The sequence below is a fragment of the Aythya fuligula genome, chromosome Z (assembly GCF_009819795.1).
Source record: "Aythya fuligula isolate bAytFul2 chromosome Z, bAytFul2.pri, whole genome shotgun sequence".
Taxonomy (NCBI): domain Eukaryota; kingdom Metazoa; phylum Chordata; class Aves; order Anseriformes; family Anatidae; genus Aythya; species Aythya fuligula.
The window spans coordinates 1220859-1244024 of NC_045593.1; the positions used below are offsets into that span (position 1 = coordinate 1220859).

Here is a 23166-nt window from a genome sequence, read left to right on the forward strand (position 1 = left end):
CCGCACGGCTTCAAGCGCTGCTCTCCTCCAGCCACATCAAAGGCACTGTGAGCTGCTTGCAGGCAAAACCACAGCCAGTGCCTCTTGTCAGGTGGTGGATACTTGTCCCGAGTTCCCCCACACAACACGGACAATGGATGCTGTAAAAAGCTGGACAAAAAATGATCTGGTGTCTAATACATCTTTTGCCGTATACCTAGGGGATACGTGGCAGCACGTGGCGTCTGCTGCTCGTTTTCTCAATCTGCCCCTCCAGGGAGCTTTATGGTTAGTTTTATGCCTGCTGAGAGCAAAAAGGTGGGGAGAGGAGGGAGAAAGGGAAATTCAGCCAATTCAACAGCCATCAGCAGCAAAATTACTTTCTTTTGTGCACCGCTATGCGAGCTCAGCTGAGGAGGAGAATGGAGAGCTGCTGAGGATAACTCGCAGCACTTGGGACTGACGGACAAATTAATAGAAAAATGGGCTTTGTGAAGAAGTTTGATCCTCAGAAGGGACCTCGTTCACCACACTGAACAGGGAACAAGCTGCCCAGGCTGCGTGCTGGTTGCAGCCAAAGCAGCACCCATCCAAACGCTCCCTGCGGCTGCACAGAGCTCACAGCCCAGAATAACACTGGAGTGCAGGGCTCTGCCCAGGGGCATGACAAAGCTGGTTTGGGCAAAAAATATGCACCCCTCACAGAGAAAGCAGAGTCCCCAGTGCTCTCCCATCCTGTGATTCTCTCATCATTCACAAAACTAAGCCATTATCCTCAAAACAAGAATCCCCTCTTTGAAACCCTCCCGTGTCATCTCTCCCAGAGGTTTGCACAGAGCCAGGAGTACAAAAACAACTTCAGCAAATAAACATCAAACCTAAAGGCATTAAATATTGAATATTTTGATTTTTTTTTTTTTTTAAGACCAATCTCTGAATTCAATTCATCAGCAAGGAAAGGCCAAACTCGTGGGACTAAGAGACTGAAGAGGATTTTGCATTATTACATCCCCACGGCACCAGGGAAATCATTCCGCTCTCACCGTACCCTCTCTGCACAAAGTATTGTCTCATGAATTTTTATTACCAAGTAGCACACTGTAATCTAAATTTCACCTTGCCATTAAATTAAGTCCTGTGGAAACTCATTCACTGTGTTTAATCGGGGGTTAAAGTATACCAGAAAAGCCATAAATTCTCCAGTCTGTTTGTCCCAATCCCACTGACTTTCTGCTCAGAAGTAGGAAATATATACTTGTGTTGGAACTACATACAAACAAAAAAAAAAAAGGTGTAAATACTGATGGTGTCCAGGAGAATGAGCCAATTGGATTTACTATATACAGTCAAAATATTTCAGTGCATTTATAATCAAAGGAAAAAAACAACTCCAAAGAAAGATTTTGCCCTAGAAACTGATGTGTTAGTAAAAAGTAAATTATTGTAAGGTCTTTTCTAGCAGGCAGGCAATTGGGTTGTCCCTGCAGCAAGCTCCCTTTCCCAAAATACAGGCAATAATGTATTTCTGTGGAGAAATTTACTATTTCACCATTTTCTTTGATCTAGAGTGAATAAAACCCCTGAACTTTCAACTTGCCTACCGCAGAGATGGGCTAATTTCAACATCCTGCCTTAGTAGCGGCATTTCTGTGATGTACGCTCACATGAGTATCCACAGGCAGGTTTTTCCTCATATTTGGGTGCTGTTGCCACCCCCGGGGCTCCTGCCCTTGACTCACCCTTCCTTCCTGGAGGGGTGGAAGTGCCAGAAGGGGAAGGGGAAAAGGTTTGGGGCCACCACAGCAGCACACCCCCTGCCAGCACCCCAGGGTCACATCCCCTGCCTGCTTCCCCAGGAAAGCAGCGGGTGACACCAAAGATGACCTCACCTAGAGCAAGCTCAGTGTGGTTTTTATGGTGGCCCTCAGTCAGGATTTCAGCTGAGAAGAAAACATTGACACCAAATCCGGATGTTTTACACACATCCTTAAAAGAAACACCACGAGGAGGGTGCAGGAAGTTATTAAACCATCATGTGTAGAGGCCTCTCGAGACCCCACCAGGCTGCCGAGGCATTTTAGCTGATGGGATCTCAACAGAAATGTTGCAGACATTTGGATGTGTTTGTGTGGGCTCACAGAAATAGCTCAGGTCACTTGTTATAAATGCAATATTGGTAAGAGGAAACTATTAAGGTGCTAAACATCAGGAAACAAGCACAGAAGTGGGGCTACAGCACTTGTGTGAATACACACCAACTCAACTTGCTCAGAGGATTTTTTTTTTTTTTTTAAATGATGTATTTCATGTGCTCCATGAAGCAGCAGATGGTTTATGACCATGGGCTGCAGCAACACCATTGCACCCATGGCTGTAAAACCCAGCCAGCCTCAGCAGGATGGCTCAGGAGGAAGACAGAAGGAGAGGGGATTTCCCCAAAAGGGGTAGCCCAGATGCCAAATCCTCCAGACCCCCGTCCCTGTGCTGGCTCAGCGATGTCCCGGCCATGCCAGGGACTGCTGTCACCTCCGGCAGCACCGCACCCTCCACCGGGGAGGTCTAAAGCCAGTCAGAAAACCTCAAAAAGAAAGCAGATTGAGGAAGGGGGTTGCGTTTGGGGAAACTGGAAGGGAACCCAGCTGCCCTGGGCTGTGTTTTGTACATGGGGCAGAGCAGACAGCCCTGAAATAAGGATGTGAATCAGGCTTCTGCTGGGAGCCCAGCACCACAAGGCCCTGAGTCAGGGAATCGGTGTTGTCACCTCCTGGCAGATTTTAAGCTTTTGTATCAAGGGCAGAAATAGCTGGACAGTGCAGTCCTGCTGTCCCAACCCTGCCCTTGTCTCCAGCTCTTGAGAGCATCCTCGGGCTGCCCATGCCTCCATATATCACATCAGTTGTCCCCAGTGCGAGGCTCTCCCTGTCATATCCAAACCACAGCACCTCTTCTCTGCACAAAAGGGCTTCCCTGGACCCTGTCCTTAGGATTTCATAGCGCTTACAGCAGGTTACCACATGATGATTTGTCTGAAGTGAGCCACAGGATGACTTACTCCGCACGAATTTCACTCACACGCCGCCAACCGCTCAAGTGTCACACCCATTGTAATAGTGCTTCTGATTATAACCACTACAACACAACAAAACCTATTCTATTTCATGTCCCTAGCTAATTTCTATATAAGAAATATTTGCCATAATTCATATTTTTCATGGGGGCGGGATAACACAGCCTTTATTCTTTAGGTAGTGCTGTTCCAATCAATGCTTTACCCATTATTTTCAGAGGACACGTAAGGATGGGCTTATCACACCTGAACAGCACCTCTGATTTCAAGTGAATCACTGCAGGAATGTTCTGAGAAAGCCAGAGCTGTTGATTCAAGCAAAGCCCTCAGGCAAACAGGAGTTAGAGCTATCAGAAACCAGAACCAACAGCGAGAAGCTCCCTGTGCCACAGTCTTGTCAACATCTCCAACTCCTATTGCTTTCAGCCTTTTTAGTCTTCAGAGCTGAACCAAGAAGCTTGGTTCTAATCTCTTCTGACAAAGCTCATCACAGGTGGTTAGCTGCATTTCAAGCCCAGCTCTACCACATCGATTCAAGAACCTCTCACTGACGCAACTTGGAAATTTTTTTGAACATCTAGCCTATTGTCCTCTGGGTAAATAGGAAAAAGATTTGGAAGAGATGAAGGAGAGTTACGAGGCAAGTCTCACATTTAGGAACCAGACCTCACAACCTTTTGGTTAAATCATCTCAGGCTTGTAGTATTTGGGGGGGGGGATCTAGATAATTTGCTAGTCAAAGAGAAAGCAGAAGAGGAGAGGATATCCTGTCACCCACTGAATACATCACTTTATCCAAGAATTACCTGCAGAGCTGTGATATTAACAGCCGGGAATGATAACAAGAATGATGGAGCTGGCCAGCACTCTACAATGTCCCTGGTTTAGGCAGATTAACACAAAACGGGGATCTGACACTTCTGCTCTGACTATTTCTTTGGATTCTGACTCCAATAGGAAAGACAAGAAGCAGAATTTAACATAGCATTGACTCCACCATAGCCAGCTGAAAAAGGGTTTGATGTCAACCTAAAGGTTGACTGACCGATATCAAAAGCAGCTATGGAGACAGCAGTTGAATTACGAGTATCTGTAAAAATTAATGAATAATTAAAACCAGTCCATCAGTAAGACAACTAGTGAAGTTAGTCCACCCGCATACACGCTTACAGAGAAATCCACTTCGTCGTGCTGGAGGACTGGTCTACAATTAGCAGACCAAAACTTCATCAGAATTGAAAATAAGGCTGAAAACATGCTAATTACTTAGTAAACCAAACAAAACTGTAGCATTCCTCAAAGCTAGCCTGCCTACGAAGCACAAGGGCACTGCTACAGCAGCTGACTGGGCAGTAATCACCGCTGGAAAACGCATTTCACAGGCTGTTAACCTGATGAATTTGGACATGCAAAGCAATGATTGTTTCATTACGGCATGATAAACGACAGCCATGCATTTCCCTTCGTGGCCCTTCCAAGAGATTCTCCAGAGAGCATTCACTGCACTGCTGAGCGTGGCGTTTCGAGCAGACTGGCACAAAAGTAAGGGAGATGGAGTAGGAGGTTCCCATCCAAATAGCATTTTAAGGAGCTACTTAAACACAACGTGGAATAACACCAACAGGCAAGCCAAACCACTCCAACAACAGGTCAAAGCCAGCCCAAGGAGCATGTAGCTGAAGAGACAGACAGAAACCAGGCACTGAAATAATTAGTGGGTGCCTGTAAGCAGCATACAAACTCTACATGTTGGGACTGCAAGGCTTGTGTGGGCAGAAGACGCCACAGTAATCATGATAAGAGACCTCAGCTTTCAGCCTGTTGTTATCAGCACAGCAAAGGAAGACAACAACAGTAGGACAAGAGCCACATCCCTGTTCATTATCCGGTTACACTTCCCCATCTGCCAAGCAGAGCATCTCCCCTACCTGCTGAGGACATGAAGAACATCCTGAGGAGCAACTCAACAAAGAAACAAGCATCCAGCATCTAAACCTTCTCCTTTTCAGCTGAATTGCTTTAAACCAGAGCCCTGGGCAGATTGATTGGTGGCACCTGAATGACATTTTCGTAATGAGCAGAGCCTGTTGCTCTCCTCATACCTGAAAGCAGTTAATGCTCTAATAATAAGCCAGGCCCTCTTCTCCTTGGGTGCAAGGTAACTCAGAGTGTTTGAGGCCCCATCTTGGGGAAAGGGTGGCAATGTCTGCAATAATAACTTAGTAAACCACCTTGATCCTGATTTGATTTAAGCTCCAAGAACTAAGCAAGTATGAACTTGCAAGAACTAAGCTGAGGGGGCTGCAGCGAGAGTGAATTTGAGGCGAATGCATGATGAGCTCGTTCCTGCAGCCACTCCTCGAGGCAGGGCTTACAGCAGTGCCTGGTGTCAGGGCAGACAGAGTTGGGTGAATGTGCTGTGTTTGTGCAGATTCTGGTAGATAAAGTGCTGTCGCCGTGACAGAAAATCAATGTAAACCTCGGTAATGTGAGGAAAGAGATAAAGCGGGATAATGGGTAATGTACACAACCAAAGGCAATTGCAGAGGTAGAAGTTAATTTAATATACACTCAAAATACATTGCACTATAAATAATACATGATAAAAAAAATACAAACAGGGAAAAAAAAATAAAATTAGTAACCATAAATCCTATTTTCTGAACATCTCTTCTGGATAAACAGCAAGAAAGGCATCAGAAGGTGCTGCCAGAAACACAGCACTTGTACAAAATCTCCTTGGAGCCATGAACTGCTGAGACCACTTATCGGCAGTCTATTTTTTAGACCTTGGGAACTTCTTGAACTCGTCCTGTTCCTTGAAGAAAATCTGAGCAAGGATGTGGTCTGCTGTCGCGTGGAAGTAGTTGTTCATGCGAAGAGTTTCCAGCTGTAAGGAAAAGACACAGTATTTTAGAGAGAATAATCGTAGATTCCTGGGTATTTTTACAGCATTAATGATACGAAATATTGAAGTGCATCTCAAATGGAAGTGAAAATGAATGACTATAAAGGTATACAGCTAACAATAAGCCTTACACGGAGCTCTTGATATCACTGGATGCTTAGGTTAGAAAAATACAGCCTTTTTCTGGCTCCTCAGATGCAGAGCTGCTTAAAGCATAAGATTATGTACAGTTGGGCTTTTCTGCCTCCTCCTGTGAAGTTTTCTCACCTCGTCGCCTGTGCTGTAGGCTAGAATCAGTAGCAAGTCTTCATCACATATGCTTTTAAGGTAATGCTGGGTCCCAACGGGGAAAAATATAACATCTCCGATGCCAATGTTGAAGCTGCTGGTGGCTCCAGAGGAAGTGATAACTCCAGCCTGTTGCAAGGAAAGCAGCAGGATCTAATTTAAAAGTACTGTTTTGTTTTATTTTACTGTTACCTTCTTCTCCTACTATTCAGTCTGAATTCTTTTCAAGAGCACGTGTGATTTCTCTGAACAACTGAGCAAGAAGGACAAATTCTGCTCTTTAAACAAGCCCACTTTGACTAGACAGGCTTCCACAAATGCAACTGAGATCAAAATTTCTATTGAAAAGGAATGAAGGAATGTTTGGACACCAAAAGTTTTGTAATAATACTAATTGAAGTGTGATTAATAATCAGGGATGAGGATTCGTTAATAGATCTGTGATTATTATCCAGCCAGAACTCCACTGGCTTGCCCCTTACTGAGGTAGGGAATTACCTGTCCGCAGCCGCTAATGACGTAACCCATCTCATTAGCATTGAAGTGGAAATGAGGCTGTCCCAGCTGATTGTTGAATATCCTGAGAGTTGCTAAGGTCAGGGTATTTTCATGCTGAAAAACAACAAAAATGTTCAGAGTTTGTTACGTCCCTGTTGTACATCACATCGCGGTGACGAACCTACACAAAATGCATTCGATGCCTTATTTTTAGGGAGCTAAATGCCCTATTTATAAATACCTTATTCAATGCCTTATTTTTAGGTAGCTATTCAACTGCAAGCGCTTACCTTGTTCAGTGACTCACTGAAGATTTTCTCGGTTTCATTCAGCCCGGTGCTATTTCTGCGGTAGCGAGCCCACTGGAAGATGCCTCCCGGGAAACGATATTCTCTGGACCCTTCAACCAAAGACATAGCTAAATGAGCACTTACAGCAAGCTTTTGTGAACGTTGTTAATGAACTTTGGGGAATTACTACATGCTAAACTTGAAGCCTTGAATCTTGTGAGCCTCCAGAACAAAAAAGAAAGCCCATTTGGCTTAACCACTAGGCGCTATGCCATCTCCTTTGTTGGATGTTTGAGTGGTTAGATCACCACAACGGAAACCTCAGACTGGAACTTTTCCACCCCAAATTGCTGTCAAGACCAACACACATAGCTTTGAGTGTATTTTTTTAGGCCTTCTTGAACAGACCGTGCTACTTGGCACTAAGTTTTGCCATCTGTGTTTGTTAGGTGCTCCCTGGTAATCACCACACCCAGGCTGCACAGAGGGATGCTAAACAAATCATTATAACTCCCCGTTCTTCCAATCCCCTTAAATTATCATTACTCTCTCTACTTTGAAGCTACGTTTCAGTGAAATGTTTCCAGATCTCCCTCAACAAGCACCGAGAGCTCTTCCATCCCGGATCCTCAGATGCGTACCTTTGAGGTTGTAGAAGTACTGCCACACCTGGTGGTCCGGGGACTGCACGTAGTCGGCACTTTTTACGAGCTCGTCCAGGTTTGGAGGGAGGTTGACTGCTTGATCTTCCACTTGTTTCTTGAAGGTCCTGATGAAGTTGACTCCACCTTGTGGCTGCGGGACACAAAATGCGGAGCAAGTTGACAGATGCGCAAAAGCAAACTGCAGGATTCAGATTGTATTTCTTCAGACATTTCTTCATCTCCTTAGCTGCCTCGTCCTGTCAAGGCTTTGCTTTGCCCTCTCCCATCAAATTCTTTCAGGGTGGGGAGATTTATCACAGTTTTGTGCAGATTCCTCAGACTCAGCAGAATTTCTGAGCCTTGATGAAGGAACACTGCCAACTAGTTAGCTCAGATTAGCTGCATTTTAACAAGGAGGTGGATTTATCTATAGTTTCTCGAGACATTATTTTACCACAAGATTCATCAAAGGAGCTGTTGGGAAATGAGCTTTGGGCTTCAGTACATCATTTTCCCTTCTATCTTTGGAATTGTGGAGGCTCCCCCATGAGCTGTGAAGACCCAAAAAGTTTATTCCTCCTCGTGTATAAAGGAGCACAGGGGGTGGCACAGTGTAGGGTAGGTGTACATCCCTCCACACTGGGGGAATTGAGGAGATGAGCTGAGATAAGGGGAATTCTCCCCCAAAAAAAGGACTGCCATGGTAACGTCAAGAAGATTAGGCAGAGGCTGGTTATCCTAGCATACCTTTAATGCTCTTGCTGCTATATCCTCTGGGGTAGAGAAGAATGCATCATCGACATCCAAGGTCTGAAGCTCTTCGTGTGTCGTGAAAAACAGCAAGAACACGCAGTCCTCTGTGCCTACGTTCTTTATCCAGTGCACGGTGTTTCTGGGGAAGAAGATCACCTGGCCAGCTGTGACATTGTACGTGGTGACCCCGCTGCCGTCTGCCCCAATGACTCCAATCCAGGCAGTGCCCTGTAACACGATCAGAATTTAACAACAGCAATGAAAACTTGCTCGTTTCATCTATATGATCCCAAATTCAGATAGGCTCTTAGGAGAAAACGGGTCCTGATGCACCCTCCTGCAAGCTTTAGTTAAATTAAATCATAGGATCACAGAAGGGGTTGGGCTGGAGATCTTAAATCCCAGTTATGTGCTATTAGCATTAATTAAGAGTAATCATTCTTAGAAATACAATGAATAATTGATATATATATATATAAAAATACATATACTTCCAAGGAAAGATGATTTTGTGTTCAAATTAATTTTGTATCTTGATTTTTTTCTCACTGTTTCTATTTATCTTTTTTATTTTTTTAAATTTATTTTTACAGATATGATATTTGTCACTAAGGTGAAGTAGAGCAAAATTTTTCAAAGATTTCAAAGATTTAGAAACAAGCAGGAATACCTGCTGCAGGTAGCCGTGTTCATTGGCATTGAAGTGCCAGTGGGGGACCCGGAGCCCTTTGCCTTTGATCCTCAAGGTGCCAAAAGTCATCGAAGAGCGGTGGTTGTTGATACTTTTCCCAAATTCCATTTCTTCGTCGTTTTCATACTCGTTTACGTCATTCCTGAATCGTGCCCACTGAATTTCACCACCGGGGAAATTATACACCTGGAAAGTGAGTCAAAGTGGATAGTTTTATCAGCTGGGGATCTTGCACAGGGGAAGGGCATATCTAAAGGGTTGCTCTCCTTTTTAACACATTGTTTGTCCTTTTGTTTGCATTCCTAAACATGTTTTTGTTTGCAAATATATTACATAGTTAAATATAATGTGTAGGAGTACCAGGATGTCCGTCATCAGTTTAAAGTGTCCAGCTACCTAATTTATTCTTTTCACTCTTTGCTGAGCAAAATTAAATGTAAGTTTTAAATTTAAATGAATTCAAATTTTAATCAATCAGAAATTATTCTTATATAACAATGCAAGATGCATCTTGTCTTTAGAGTTTGCTCAAAGGGGACCTTTCTATTAAATTCAAAATAGACTTGCAAAAAAGCCTGCATAATTCCTGCAGCTTTGTGACATTGTAAATTAATGTTTTAGCTCACTGAAACAAGGCCATAAGATTCATTTTTCTTAAGAATTCATAAGAATTTGTTTGAATCCAGTCTTAAGAACTAAAAAGTTACTGTTTCTAGATTCTAGACTGGTCACCTATTACTTAAATAAATAAAAGTAGGTGACATGAATCCATTCAACTTCTACATACGATGCTAGAATATCACTGAACAGTTTACCTTGGATTTTGTCAGATGATTGAGGAACTGGAACTTGACATCCACGCTCTTTTCCTCTGGTTTCGTGGAGGTTGTCCCATCGTCTGTAACGCTGACCTCTTTCACGATGTGGGTGGTGGTTGTGTAGACCAAGGCCAAGACCAGCACTCCGATGGCGGTGGTGATAACGCAGGCCAGCAGACAAACCAGGAAGATTTTCATCAGCGACCAGTTGCCTTTTCTTTCCTGGCATTAGGGAAAAGCCCAGCGAAACAAAACAAGGAGCTCTATTAGATTGAACACACGGGTAAAGGTTTGTGATAATTCCTTTGTTATCATACCAGAATCATTAACCTTGCAGAAACACGCTTATAACCAAATCTCTGGGTCCATTGTAAGGAAACCTTATAGCACATGTTATAGGGCTGCTTCATTCTGTCCTTTCCTTGTTTCACTGACTGAAAACACATCATCAGCACAGAGTTTTACAAGCACCTGAAGCCTACTGTAGGCGTTCAGCAGAAAACATCTCCTCTATGAGGATTTTCAGTTTTCCTGCCCCTTACCAGTTTTTCTTACAAGCTGCCAATTCAGATGAATCAAAACCATATTCCCCGACCCAGATTTTTAACCTCCGGTGATTCTGAGGTGCACAGCTTGATCTACCTTTAAAAGATTGATTTTCAGGTGCCGAGCGCCTGAAAATGAGCTATGAAAGCTGATCCCTTCAGCTGGACAATCAGAAGTGAAATATCTGCAGGTTGCCCTCGGATTTTAACAAAATGACCTCTTTCATGAATCTCTTTGACAAAAGCTCTTTGCTAATAAATTTCCCTTACCAGTGGAAAAGTGCTCGAAATACCAATGTATTTTACTCAGTAATAATCCCTTCCTCAGTTTAAATTACCCCTTTTTTCAAGCTTGCATTCAATTAAATATTACAACAGCCGTACACAGACCACAGAGTCTCATCAGAGAACAAGGCGTTAGACCTAAATGCGTTCAAAATCCTCATTTTCCAGGCTGGAATGACCTTTAGTTTACAGCATTTTCACAGCAGTGGTGCCGATTCAATCGATTATTTTATTATATTGAGGAAATCGCTGGTTTTGCCGTATTTACGGCCAAGGGGCAGGCTGCAAACACACACAGGGCCCTAGGAGCACTGCGCCAGCTCCTTCTCCACGAAGTTCCTTCAAAATCCCAAGGAGCAAAAACTTTAAGGAGAAAATCACAGAGAGTGGATTTTCTCAAGGGCAAGAAAAAAAAATAAAGAAAAAAAAATGAAATAGTACTCAAATGTGTAACTCCGAAGAGATGCTAAACATGACCACAAAATGGGCTTTTAAGTAGCTGTTTTGGTTAAAATCAAGGGGGAATCCTCCAAAGATAATTACTTTGTCATGGGATAAATAATTTAGCTCTTAACTTCAGTGAGGCCAAGAAATTGTGTCTTGCTGTCCAGCTCCTGGCATGTGCACGTGAGATAGGATGTCGTAAAACCTTGGCAGCAGAAGCCCTTGGGAGCTTTTGTTTTCCTCAGGACCGTCTTAATGGTATAGGATGGGGTCATATGGTGAACTAATATGAAGTAAGGGCTTAATCTGAACTATATCTATTAATAACATTTTGAGAAGACTAAAAGAATCTGGCTGGTACCTCTTTCTTGGGCCACTCTTTTCCTTTGGAAGAGCTTTGTATTTTCTCCCCGTGCATTTCAAAGGCCTGGTTATCCATTTAGTATAGATGAACCTGCAAAAGACAAGAGAAACGTTGACAGAAGAGGCTGTTAATTGCGACGTGTGCTCATTTATGTTGCATTAAGGCCGGGGAAGTGACTCATCGCCTTTGCACGGCAGCGGCACCGAGCGCAGCGCCCTTGTGCAGCGATGGGCAGCAATAGAGAAACTCCGAGCTACGGCAGAAAGGGCTGACACACGGCAACGAGATGAGGCTGAACCACCAAATACTGGGAAAAATAAAAAAAAAGGAATCATCAGAGGTCATCTGGTCCCCTCCCAGAAGGACCTACCGCGGTGAAGTTATAGCTCTGGGTTACACAACCTGCTTTTGCAACAAGCAAAACGGTCAAGGTTCCCAAACTCCTTTGGCAACGCACTTTGCTGATTACATATCCTTATCATGGAGAAGTTTTTCACAAGGCTAAGCCACTCTTGCTGCAATTGCAGCCCGTTAGGGTTACCCTCCCACCATCGACATGACCGCGCAGCAGCGCATCCAGCTCCGAAATCTTCCTCCAAAGAGGAAGATGCCTTCATTCCTCTGCTTCATTCTGTGAAAATCCAAGTCTTTCCTGACCCCGTTTACATCCCCTGACTTAATAGACAGGCTGCTTGCTAGGTAAGGGAAAAATAAATAAATCAATAAAATCACACTTCCCTCTCCTTCATCATTTCAGCCTCTCTCCTCCTGATCTTCTCCAACTGCACCCCATTAATGAAAATCATGGAAAGCACTAGACAAATCTTGTTAACCCCAAGTGCTGTTCTCCAACCATCCCAATGATTCCTTAAAAATAATTTAATATGGACCGTGATTCTTCGTTTTGAGACACAGAAGTGTTAAACGCTGTTACCCTGTCATAAAAGGAAACTAGGTTTGTGTGATACATAGTGTTTATAAATACTTTCTTTTTTTTTTTCTTTTGTTTTTTTCTTCTTTTTTTCCTTCTCCTCTCCTCTCCTCTCCTCTCCTCTCCTCTCCTCTCCTCTCCTCTCCTCTCCTCTCCTCTCCTCTCCTCTCCTCTCCTCTCCTCTCCTCTCCTCTCCTCTCCTCTCCTCTCCTCTCCTCTCCTCTCCTCTCATTTTCTTTTCTTTTCTTTTCTTTTCTTTTCTTTTCTTTTCTTTTCTTTTCTTTTCTTTTCTTTTCTTTTCTTTTCTTTTCTTTTCTTTTCTTTTCTTTTCTTTTCTTTTCTTTTCTTTTCTTTTCTTTTCTTTTCTTTTCTTTTCTTTTCTTTTCTTTTCTTTTCTTTTCTTTTTTTTCCTCTTTCCAGCAGGAGCTTGGCATTAACACCAAACGGGACAGTCCACTGACCACAGGTAACTTGCGTCAGCCCTCTCCGTCACACTTTCTCTTTTCTAATCTGGACTTTATTCACCTTCCCTCCACGGTATTGCTACCTGCTTGATTGCTGCTGATGATTTAAGTAAACATCGTATCTTCACAGGCCTAATTTATTAATCTCTGCAGGAAACTCATGGACCAGGGTTTTCCCAGGTCCTCCTTTCTGTCAGTAAGGGACTACAGTAAACAATGAGGGACGTTGGTGCCCTTTTATTAGCTTTGACCATTCTTCTTCCTTGTCTCTCCTCTTTACGCTCTTCCAAAAAGCACAAAAGTCAAAGGTGACTATGGTTAAGTGCAATTCCACCCGATTCCTTGGCGCTTCCTTCTTGGAGACCCTTGGGGACTACACGCCAAATTATATTGATTTTCATAGTTCCATGTAACGATGTCCTACAATTATTTTTCAGATCCCTCTATCCTGATGAACATCCAAATTCCTGAGTGTCTTTTTCCTAGCCTGTTTTCCCAGGATTTTGCAAACAGACCTCTGAATTTGGTGAAGTCGCTTTTTCCTTCTAAAAACCTTTAAATCCTTTAAATCCTGTACTTCACACTCTGATCAAAACCTGACATCCTCATAGCCTAAAAATATCCTGGATCTACTCTGTTCAATTGATTTTTTTTCCCAACAGATATTTGGTCAAATAACATCTCCTTGGGGCAAATTATTCAATTATATTTTTTACAATGTTTTTTTTTTTTTCCATCTCATCTTTTTGTGGTTTGGTGGACTTAATGGCAGGATCTCAATGTAATAGCACTCGGGCTTTTTTCTCCCTTTATTGCCACCGGGAGACTTCCAGCAGATTCTCTCCTTTTATTCTCTAAACTTTGACGCAAAGGTAAAGATTCATAGAGAAATGTAATGAAAAGCTTTTCTCCTTTCTCTCTGAACAGCAACTCTCTCCGCACAGATTTTCTGACTGTAAACGCAACCGAATATTTTAAGTAAGGAAAGAAAAATGAAAAAACGTGGTAGATCAATGAATCGATGATCAACAAGAAAGAAAACCGTGATTTTCAAGGGTTTCACAGCTCCAGGTATGTATATATGTGTGAGCTTCCACAAACATATTTTGACAAACAAATACAAATGTTTGACAGTGTAGGAGTTCACCTCGTTACACAGGAAAAGAATTAATAGTGACAACTATTATTATGCTATTGATAATGAGTGACTAGAGGGTTTGCAGTTTTTCAGATCCTTCTTTTCAGGCTAAAAGGGGTATAAATGAACCAGACTACCCCTCAGCTGGCAGTCTTCGTGATATCTGAACCCTGAAAATAAGTTTTCTTATACCAGCCTCTTTTCAAATCGGTGTGAACTGATGCTGAGAGATGCCCTGATGCAAATTTCCAGAGGCAAATACAACGGCAGCACACAGCTATCCCATTTAAAGCCCAGCATCACAAAGGGTCTTCCCCTCGGAAGGACAGAAATCCCAGAGACAAAATTCCCATCCGCCTTCCTCCCACCATGCCAACCCTCTGTCTTACCCCCGCTGGGATCTTTGCAAGGTCTGAGAGCACAAGGCTTGTCCTCATCAAAGCCTTAACTGTCCCAGCTCGGTTTTACTCATTTATATACACACTGCAATTCAGGAAGTGCTTTCTGCAGAAAAGATTTCCTGTGTATGCAAATACATACGATCACGGACACTTCTGTACATCCTCAGCAAACACTTCTTGTAACTTGCTGAGAAACGGTGACATTCCTTCTGACAACTCCTGCTAATTTATTATTTCCTCCAAGCGCCGGACTCCGGCTTTCTGCCTCCCTTCCCCACCCCGTCACTATCGAAACAAAGATTATAGCTCAATAAAATGCCTTTTCCCTGATCTAGCCTCCAGGAAACGAACACCACTGACAAGTTGGAAATGGCAATTATTGCTGTTTGGTCCTTGACTTACATACTCATTTATTGCTCCTGAGTGGTAAATTCACTTTTACTGACAAGAAAACAAAATTCCAGCTATAACTGCAAGAAGTGCCTCGTGTGTGTATCCTAAAAGTTACTTTTCCGTTGATATATAAGCAATCAAAGCCCTCTTTAAAATACTCTTCATTGCTGATAAAATTCTGATAAGAAAATAAGAAAAAATCTAATAGGCTGTGCAACTATGATATCCAGAACTGGACAAACAGTTTAGTTTATTTATTTTATTATTTTTATGAAAAATATAAATACACTGGGCTTTTTCCATGAAATGCTAATGTTGGTTTAATTCCATGTTCTTCGAAAAGTGGTGTCTCCTCACATGTTGTTAGACCCTACTGGAAGCACTAATAACTCCAGGTTTGAGATAACTCGTGGAAGTAATTGACAGGTACAGAAATAATGAATAAAATATTTTTTTCAGAGCAGGCACTGGTCCACCTTTCAAAAAAAATGGACAATGTACAGGCTGACAAATTATTTAAATTACACAGTATTAAACTTCGTAGGTATCAGCTTTTTTCTTCTTTATTTTCTTGACGATCATCACTTTGCTCTTGTTTCACATTGGTATCTTCAGGAAGACTCTTAAGATGTGACACATGGTGTAAAGCCCTAAATTAGGAATTATGAAGACTTTAATAACAGTGTCTAAGTAGTTACAATCAACACAAAATCATGTTTTACTAGCAGTTTGCTTACTAACAGTTTATCAGTTTGAATTGTATTAGAAACAGTTCCCATCATCTTGTCTAACTGTCCAGTCATTCTGTTTTAGAGATTATAAAACAAATTAAGATTTTCTTTTAGGAAAAGAGAAAATATTGTGGGGAACTGAAATTCTAAACACGTCTTCTCAAATATGGGCACTCATGCAAATTATTAAATTATTAAATTATTATGGAATAGGTATTTAACACGGTGATAAACGTGTTAAATCACGTTATCAAAGAGCATATCACTCTAAAAGTTACTGTATTTTTACACAAACCTTTTAATTTCACATCACAGTATTATACTTTTGTTGAAACAAATGCTCTGCGTAATCAAAACCTGTTTTCCACTCTGCCTTTTCTCAAAGTTATTATTTCTTTAGTTACTTACGACTTTCCGGTAGGATTGTTGTTAATTATTCACAATTTGCTTATTCTTAACATTTTTCAGATCCCACAACAACTCTCTGCTAATCATTCTTTCTCTCTACTTTCTGAAAACAGTGAAAAATTAGAAAATCTACAGTCACTTACTTCTGAATAGAATTGGTAAGAGGGATTATCTCGCTGTCACAGAGTTTTAATTCAGCATCTCCTTTTTCAAAAAGCTAAAAAATAAATAAATTGCAAACTGAGGAACACACCTGAATGTGACAGAAAAAAAAAATATAGCACATTTCATTGGAAAGGATTACCAAAAACTTTATGGAAACACAGAATAATTCAGGAGGGGTTTAATCAAAGTTCCTGTGCAGCTATGATGTTGCAGAAGGTTGCTCCCTCTGGCCCATTCCTTATCCATATGCATGCAGAATTCATTCACTACTGAGTACAGGACATAAACTTTAAGAACTGGATATAAGAAGCATTGTGAAAATGTTATAAAGAAATTAATCTGTGAATTTTGAAACATAAGGGACGCAAAATACTGAATCACTGATGCTAAAGCAGGCGAGGATAAAACACTTGAGAGTGACTTTTTAAAAATGCGATTCTCAAATGCCCCTGAAAGCCTGATATTAATTGGGATATAATCAGGAGGCAGCTTGTCCAGAACACATCAAGTGGCTGCTGTAGCTGGTGCTCGAGCAGCAGGGGAGCGTGATGTGCTCTGTTTGGGCAGGATTCTCCTGAATGTCGCCACCTTCTGGATAAGCAGCGCTTTCTGCACAGAGACTGATTCACAACGGCAGCAGGAACAGCAGAAAGACACGGGGCTTTAGGGCACAGCCATTTGGATCTTGATGCAACCTGGATGGAATCTGCTGGCAGTGTTGTTTTGAAGCTGACTGGAAAGCTCAGCCATAAAAGAATGTAAACAGCACATCGATACTGCCAAGAGAGTACAAGGAAACTGACTACTTACTTTTTCAAACTCTTCCTTTTGCTCAGCTGTTTCGTTCGGCTTTAATCTTCCCTGAATTGCTTGAAGCTTGAACAGCATTAGCTTCAAGGCTTCCAGGGGTCTGTGCTTATGATCTCCAGAAAAGATGTTTTCCTAAACCAAAATACAAAGAATGTGTTGATTGTGCACATAACAGCAACATTTCTTGATCAGTACACATAAAAATTCGAGGAAGTTTTGGAGTTTCCCTCAAACAGCTGAAAGGCAAATTTGTGAGTGTTTCTCTCTACCTGCTCTTTGCAAGTCTATTGATAAATTTCACATAAATCATGCTACTCTGGATCATCTTAATTTATGCCACTGTAGAGTTAGAGAAGTCACTGTAAATCCATGCATTTTTGTTTTGTTTTGTGCATGTATGTTCTGAAGCAACACAGGAAGGTCTCAGCCCTGGCTTGTGTAAAATCATTCAAGAATATTATGGCTGTCAGCATCAAGTCCTTTAAATGTTATGGCAGCAATGCTGGAACATCTTTTAACATCTTATAACTAACAGAACAAGTAAGCAACATTAATGATAAGCATAGATTCATTCATATAATTAGCACCTTTGTGATAGCTGCTCATTCAATAATAAAACACAAAACAAGCAAGCAAAATAATTCAAGGTGCCAAACTTTGTGGGTCATCAAGAAAAACTCTTTTCTAGAAATGATGCCAAATTCATTAGAGAGAATCATTTAAATTACTCATGCAGATTGTTAGGTTCTGTGTCAGACAACTCCATAGGGGAACAGAAACGTGTGCCACTGTGGACTAACTTAAAGGATAATGCTTTGTTTTTCTGCAGGATGGGAAAAGAGAATGTTAGAGTGGTTAAGATTCAAGGACAGAGGGCAGAAATGAAAAGCAACATACCACGACAGAAATGAACGTTATGCCTTTGAACTAGAACACTGGGCTCGGGGCTCATCTCCCTAGCTGAGGAAAGGGTAATAGAAATGGAAAGGGTTCATATAATTAAAATGAAAGACTGAACAATACTAAGACTGCCAAGAAGGCGATTAACATGTAAGAATGGGATTAAAATAATGAATAATCTAAAGAGAGTCGATTCAATCCAAAACCCAATTCCAGTGCGAAGGCGTGAATAATAATATATTAATTTACCCCTTGAACTTGACTCATACCCAGCACGACACCAGCAAGGCTCTTAAATAGGAAGCATTTAATAAATCTATAATAAAACATTTTTTTCTTTTACTTTAGGCAGGAAAATTACTGTTTAAACTAAATATGGAATGTAAAAGTAAAACTAAGTGTTAGCTCATGGGATTTAATAACTTTAAGAATTCATCATGCTGAAATACGACTAAATTATGGCAGTTTGACTTTCTACTTTGTACATTTTAGGAGAAGAAAACCAATGTAGAGGTATCTCCCCTTCTGATATTTACCAGCCTTACACATTTGGGGCACTCTAAGCAGTAAACCCTCAATTTTACTGACCTTGTTTTTGTCATCTAAACAGTCTTCCAAGAATTTATGGATGATGTCTGCCTTGGGGAATGGCAGAGGATTGTTTCTGTCCTCCCAGCATGCAGCCACTGGTGATTTGCTGCAGCGACATTAAACATGCAATGGAGAAGAACAACAGGTTGATAATCTGAAAGAATTCAACAGTCTTTTTGATGAAAACTGACTATGAGAGAACCACACTACTACTTTTTTCCAGTTTTGCCAGTTAAATCAAACCCTGAGTAGCCATAAAAAGCAACTAACTAAATAATAATAATAATAATAAATTAAAGACAACTCATTTTTAGCTATAATATAGCATACAGAGGTGTTTTTAATACATCAATTCCAGCATTAATTTCCAACACCCAAAGAAAAATAGTTATTTTAATAATATTTTTAGTAATAGGAATGCTGCAGGTTGAAACTTTTGCTTGCCTGTTAAATATAACTAAATTATTTCGTTTTTCATATACTCTTAAATTTATCAATTTAAATTCCACTGAATAATTGTTCTCTTGAAGTAAATACCTTTGTGTATCAATGATATATAAAATCTATTATTAAAAGACAACAATAAGATTGATAGCACTCTTTGCAAGACAGTGGAAAAGGGAAAGTAGTGCGCTAATCTGACCTCAGAATATCGAATATTTAGCACTAGGCAGGAAATCTAACAATAAATCCTTTATGCACATGCCGTATTACCAATATTTATAAACTCTACACAAAAGGAATTAAATACATAATGCATTTTTCTTAACAAAGGATTTCGTAATCTGTGTTTATTTACTTACAAAGCACCCGGAACATTTTCCCAGGGTCTTTCTGCCCCGAGTATATCTGTTGTAGAAGGACTGCCATCACCTTCCAGAGCGTTTGACAAACCTTCATTGGAACTCTCCGCATCTCTGTCAGCCTTCAAGGTGAGCACCTCAAGTTGGTCTTCTAAAAAGCAAGGACAGAAAGCCCTTGAAGACAATTGGACACGTTATTTCCACACTATTTTTAATTTTATGCAATACTCAAAATTACTAGAGATGAATTAGCACTGGAAATATTTTACAGATTGTGTAGCCACAGCACAACACCTTTGCTTATGTTGGTATGGCAATAAAAAATGTGAATCAGCAGTACTAAAAAGATGTTTCTAGCTGGGAGAATGTTTAAAGTAATCAAGTGTTTCTCTTCCTACATAAAACAAGTGCTGCATTGAAGATTATTTAATGATTATATGCTTTCATGCTGTAGAAAATCTAATTAAATTTTCTGTAGAAATGTAATGAATTCACCAAACAAATATTATTTATTAATCCTGCAAAAACTTAAGTTAGTTTTCTTATTTGTATGGGTTCTTCTAACAGCTTTTTTTTAAGACATTTGGGAAAAGAAACACAAACGTATACATGAGTATCACATATACAATCACACAAAACTCACATTTTAGAGTAAGTTGAGACAAGCACTAATCACGACAGAGACATTCTCATCTATTTTTATACCCACCCTTTTCACAATTGATAGAAAAATTCTGTTTGGGAAAAAAAACGATATATGCATGCATCTGAAGTCCATCATGCATACATATTGAAAAGGTGTTTGCAGACATCTGTGTTATCTGGCATTTTGTGACTTTGAATTCACAACATTTTAACTTAGCTTTTGCACCTAACCTCTTGGAAGAAGGAAGAGATCAATATTTGTGCTTTGCATAATGAAGAAAAAGAATAGACATCATATCATTTAATGTAAAGCTTGAAATTCTATTCGAATATTTGTAGAATTACTGTTGTTATCTTGCTGTAAGATATGCCACTGTAATAAATATTCTCTGCTGTAAAAGGAATGCTTAAATACTCACTAATATATGAAAATTTACAGTATAAAAGCCGTGCAGCTTGGTCATCTACTAATAAATGCTTTGAATCACTTGTCAAAGATGGAAGTAAATAAATCTGCTGTACAATGCAGACTAACATAACGAGAGCTTTTGTTTGAAAATGAAATTCATTAGCTCACCCTCAAAATTCAGAAACAATTGTGAACTCTAGTTACCTCCGAATGACTGTTTGGTGTGCTTTGAAAAGGAGGTACCAGATTGGAGGAGTGCATCTGGGCTGTCACACTTGCAACTTTCTGCTACTTCATTATCACCTGTCAGATCCAGGCAACCACTTTTTTTAAGAAAATCAGCACCATCCTCATCTACAGAGCACTGGTTTTTCAGCATCTCAGAAATCTGCGAAGAGGAAGCTTTGCTTTGGGTGTTAAAATTGCGTCCATCACTTTCTTTAGTCGCAGCAGAGAAAAGGTTATGACTCTTCAGCCAGACTGGGTAGTGAGAACTGGGAATACTGCTTATCCCTGATACACTTAAGTCGGACTTCTGACTGGTAAGCCACCTTGGGTAATTCTTAGCAGGAAGAGTGGCAGAGTTCTCAACAGATAAGGGTCTGGAACTTCCTTTTGAGGAGATAGAGTACTTGTTAGGTGTAAACACATCATATTTCCTTTTATTGAAGGGTTTGTGTACATTCTGATTAGCATCAGCTTTGCTGTTCTCCTGAAGACAGGAACCCCTCTCAGTATCGAGTGACACGGTGTGGGAAGGGCAGACAGATTTTTTAAGTGGCCATCTGCTCCACTCACTATTTTGTCTTGATTTAAAAGGCCTGCTCGGGACGCAGGGCAGCAATCCATCTGCTGGAAAAGCTAACAGATCATCTGTCGCAAGACTAATCGAGTCTGGGTCACATTCCATCTCCCCTCTACAGGGTGAAGCAAGAGAACTTAATCCGACGTGCTCATTACAGTCATCCAACGCTGAAAAACAAAGACAGTTTACATGAATCGCATAACTTCAAGCATACCAGAATGACACACTTGTAAGATCTAACGTGGAGTAATAAATTAAAGCTGGGTGTATTATTAACCAAGGGGTACTGAATTCTAGTTCTTGCAGGAATCAGGATCTTGATAAAAAAACCCAGCAGTTAAAAGTTACGTCACCTTTTGGAATACACATTTACAGTCTGGAATATTTTCTGAATGCAATATTTGCACCACAGAGAATGACAAATATTGCTAGCCATGATCAAGCATCATTTATTATACCACGAAGACTTGCAGGCAGTCATACAGGGAATACTCCACCAAAACAGCTGACATGAGACAAGGAATTGCAAAACCATCGGCAGTGGAGGGAAACAAACAAAAAAAACAACCAGAAAACATCAAAACTTGTTAAAAGACATACTTGCAGAAAACACACAGTGTTTTCCTTTGACGTGATGCTTTGGAAACTCCGCTGGTTTGGGAGTACTTTGACACAGGCAGATCTTCCCAGTGGTTATTTCTGAAGACGTGAGACTTAGATCAAAATCTTCGATATAAGCTTGCAGCGCCTCAGATGCAGAGCTGTAAAGCTTGTCCTTGTATTGAATCAAACTGCAGGAGCACGAATTGCTGCTGCCAATGCTGGTTAGAAGAACAGATACTGTTGAATCAGGAGAGGAGATGCTGCTTTTTTTATTAAGCTGGTTGTGTTTTTCATCCAGATTTCTGTTTGGATCTTCACTCATTTTTTAAGGTATCTAAATGGAAAAAGAAAGCCCAAGTCATCACCTGCACTGAAATAACTTAAATACAGTTTAATATAAATACAGTTTGTTCTCAAACTGTAATGCATCTATGATTTTCTTTTTTTAGTTATGTAAAATGTCAGTAATCTGGAGGAAAAGAATATTTAGCTATTCGACTTCCTGCTTTTCAAGTTAGTCATACATAGGCGTCACGCCTAGAAAAGTAAAAGAGAGAAAATAAAGCCTCAGGGAGAAAAAAAATATATATATTTTATATATATATATATATATATATATATATATATAAAATATATATCTCAATAGGGGAAACTTCTTGTATACCGAAGCTTTAGCACAGCACAGAGCTGAGAGGATGGCAAAGAAATCCAGCTCCTCACTAGCTCCCAAGGATCCTCAGCTTTTCCAATAACTGTGCTTCATGTTGCTGACATTCAGCAAAGAAATGCAGGAATATCGTTATCTTTTATTTCAGAGCCTGCACAATGGGGGTTCTCATAGAAAATGACAGAAGTAGCTTAGTATAAAGAAAAAAAAAATATTGAATGTAACTGAAGTAGAAACGTATTACTCCTGTAGGTTCTTTTATATGGCCAGATGTGTACACACATCAGTATTATTTTACAGGCCACAACAGGAACTGACAGGGCATCAGAGCACTTCAGATTTATCCAATTTACACAATTTGGCCAACGCTTTCCAAGCTGACTTCGTAACCCCCCAAACCATGGACTGGAGTGCAGACTGGTTCCAAACCCTGCAAATAAGACTGAAACCTCCTTGTAATTATAAATCCTGCAAGCAAAAGCCCATTTGAGAAGCACGTTAGTGTGTTAGAAAGAAGCAGACGCTGCGACGAGGCACAGGAATTAGTAACTTTATTACGCAGAGCACCACACGCAGACGCGGATCACCACGATTTACACGGAAAGGAGGAGCGGGGCCCTACAGCAGGGCTGGTAGAAGCCTCCTGGGTCCCTTTGACCCCAAAGTACCGCCGGTGCCCCCCGCCTAGCCCGGGACAAGCAGCCGGGACGAGCCGAGCCCTTCACACC

The 23166-nt window shown here is 40.8% G+C and overlaps 2 protein-coding genes across 4 annotated transcripts; both read right to left on the bottom strand.

The window, feature by feature from the left end:
* Window positions 1–5822: 5822 nt before the first annotated feature.
* On the bottom strand, window positions 5823–11649 carry DYNAP (dynactin associated protein). The gene is made up of 9 exons (XM_032206757.1): window positions 11572–11649; window positions 9934–10158; window positions 9098–9304; window positions 8422–8655; window positions 7672–7825; window positions 7031–7140; window positions 6741–6854; window positions 6222–6371; window positions 5823–5936 (listed from the first exon to the last, which is right to left on the bottom strand). Exons 1-9 carry the CDS (start codon window positions 11647–11649, stop codon window positions 5823–5825), a joined length of 1386 nt encoding a protein of 461 aa, XP_032062648.1.
* Window positions 11650–15394: 3745 nt separating this feature from the next.
* CZH18orf54 (chromosome Z C18orf54 homolog) lies at window positions 15395–23097 on the bottom strand. 3 transcript variants are annotated; one of them, XM_032206028.1, is made up of 8 exons: window positions 23061–23097; window positions 21769–22105; window positions 20568–21335; window positions 19310–19460; window positions 18504–18612; window positions 17016–17147; window positions 16184–16257; window positions 15395–15551 (listed from the first exon to the last, which is right to left on the bottom strand). In XM_032206028.1, exons 2-8 carry the CDS (start codon window positions 22091–22093, stop codon window positions 15449–15451), a joined length of 1662 nt encoding a protein of 553 aa, XP_032061919.1. In that variant the 5' UTR covers window positions 22094–22105; window positions 23061–23097; the 3' UTR covers window positions 15395–15448. The 3 variants fall into 3 exon arrangements, with proteins under 3 accessions (XP_032061919.1, XP_032061920.1, XP_032061917.1); XM_032206029.1 differs by having other exon boundaries at window positions 23036–23092; XM_032206026.1 differs by lacking the exon at window positions 23061–23097 and having other exon boundaries at window positions 21769–22185.
* Window positions 23098–23166: the final 69 nt, after the last annotated feature.

Coding starts and splice junctions, on each gene's coding strand:
- DYNAP (XM_032206757.1), bottom strand. CDS start 11,649: ATGGATAACCAGGCCTTTGAAATGCACGGGGAGAAAATACAAAGCTCT. Junction 8,656..9,097: donor AACACGGCTACCTGCAGCAG/GTATTCCTGCTT, acceptor ATCGTGTTACAG/GGCACTGCCTGGATTGGAGT. Junction 6,372..6,740: donor TCATTAGCGGCTGCGGACAG/GTAATTCCCTAC, acceptor TCCTTGCAACAG/GCTGGAGTTATCACTTCCTC.
- CZH18orf54 (XM_032206028.1), bottom strand. CDS start 22,093: ATGAGTGAAGATCCAAACAGAAATCTGGATGAAAAACACAACCAGCTT. Junction 21,336..21,768: donor ACACTGTGTGTTTTCTGCAA/GTATGTCTTTTA, acceptor TTTGTTTTTCAG/CGTTGGATGACTGTAATGAG. Junction 18,613..19,309: donor GAAAATGTTCCGGGTGCTTT/GTAAGTAAATAA, acceptor ATGTCGCTGCAG/CAAATCACCAGTGGCTGCAT.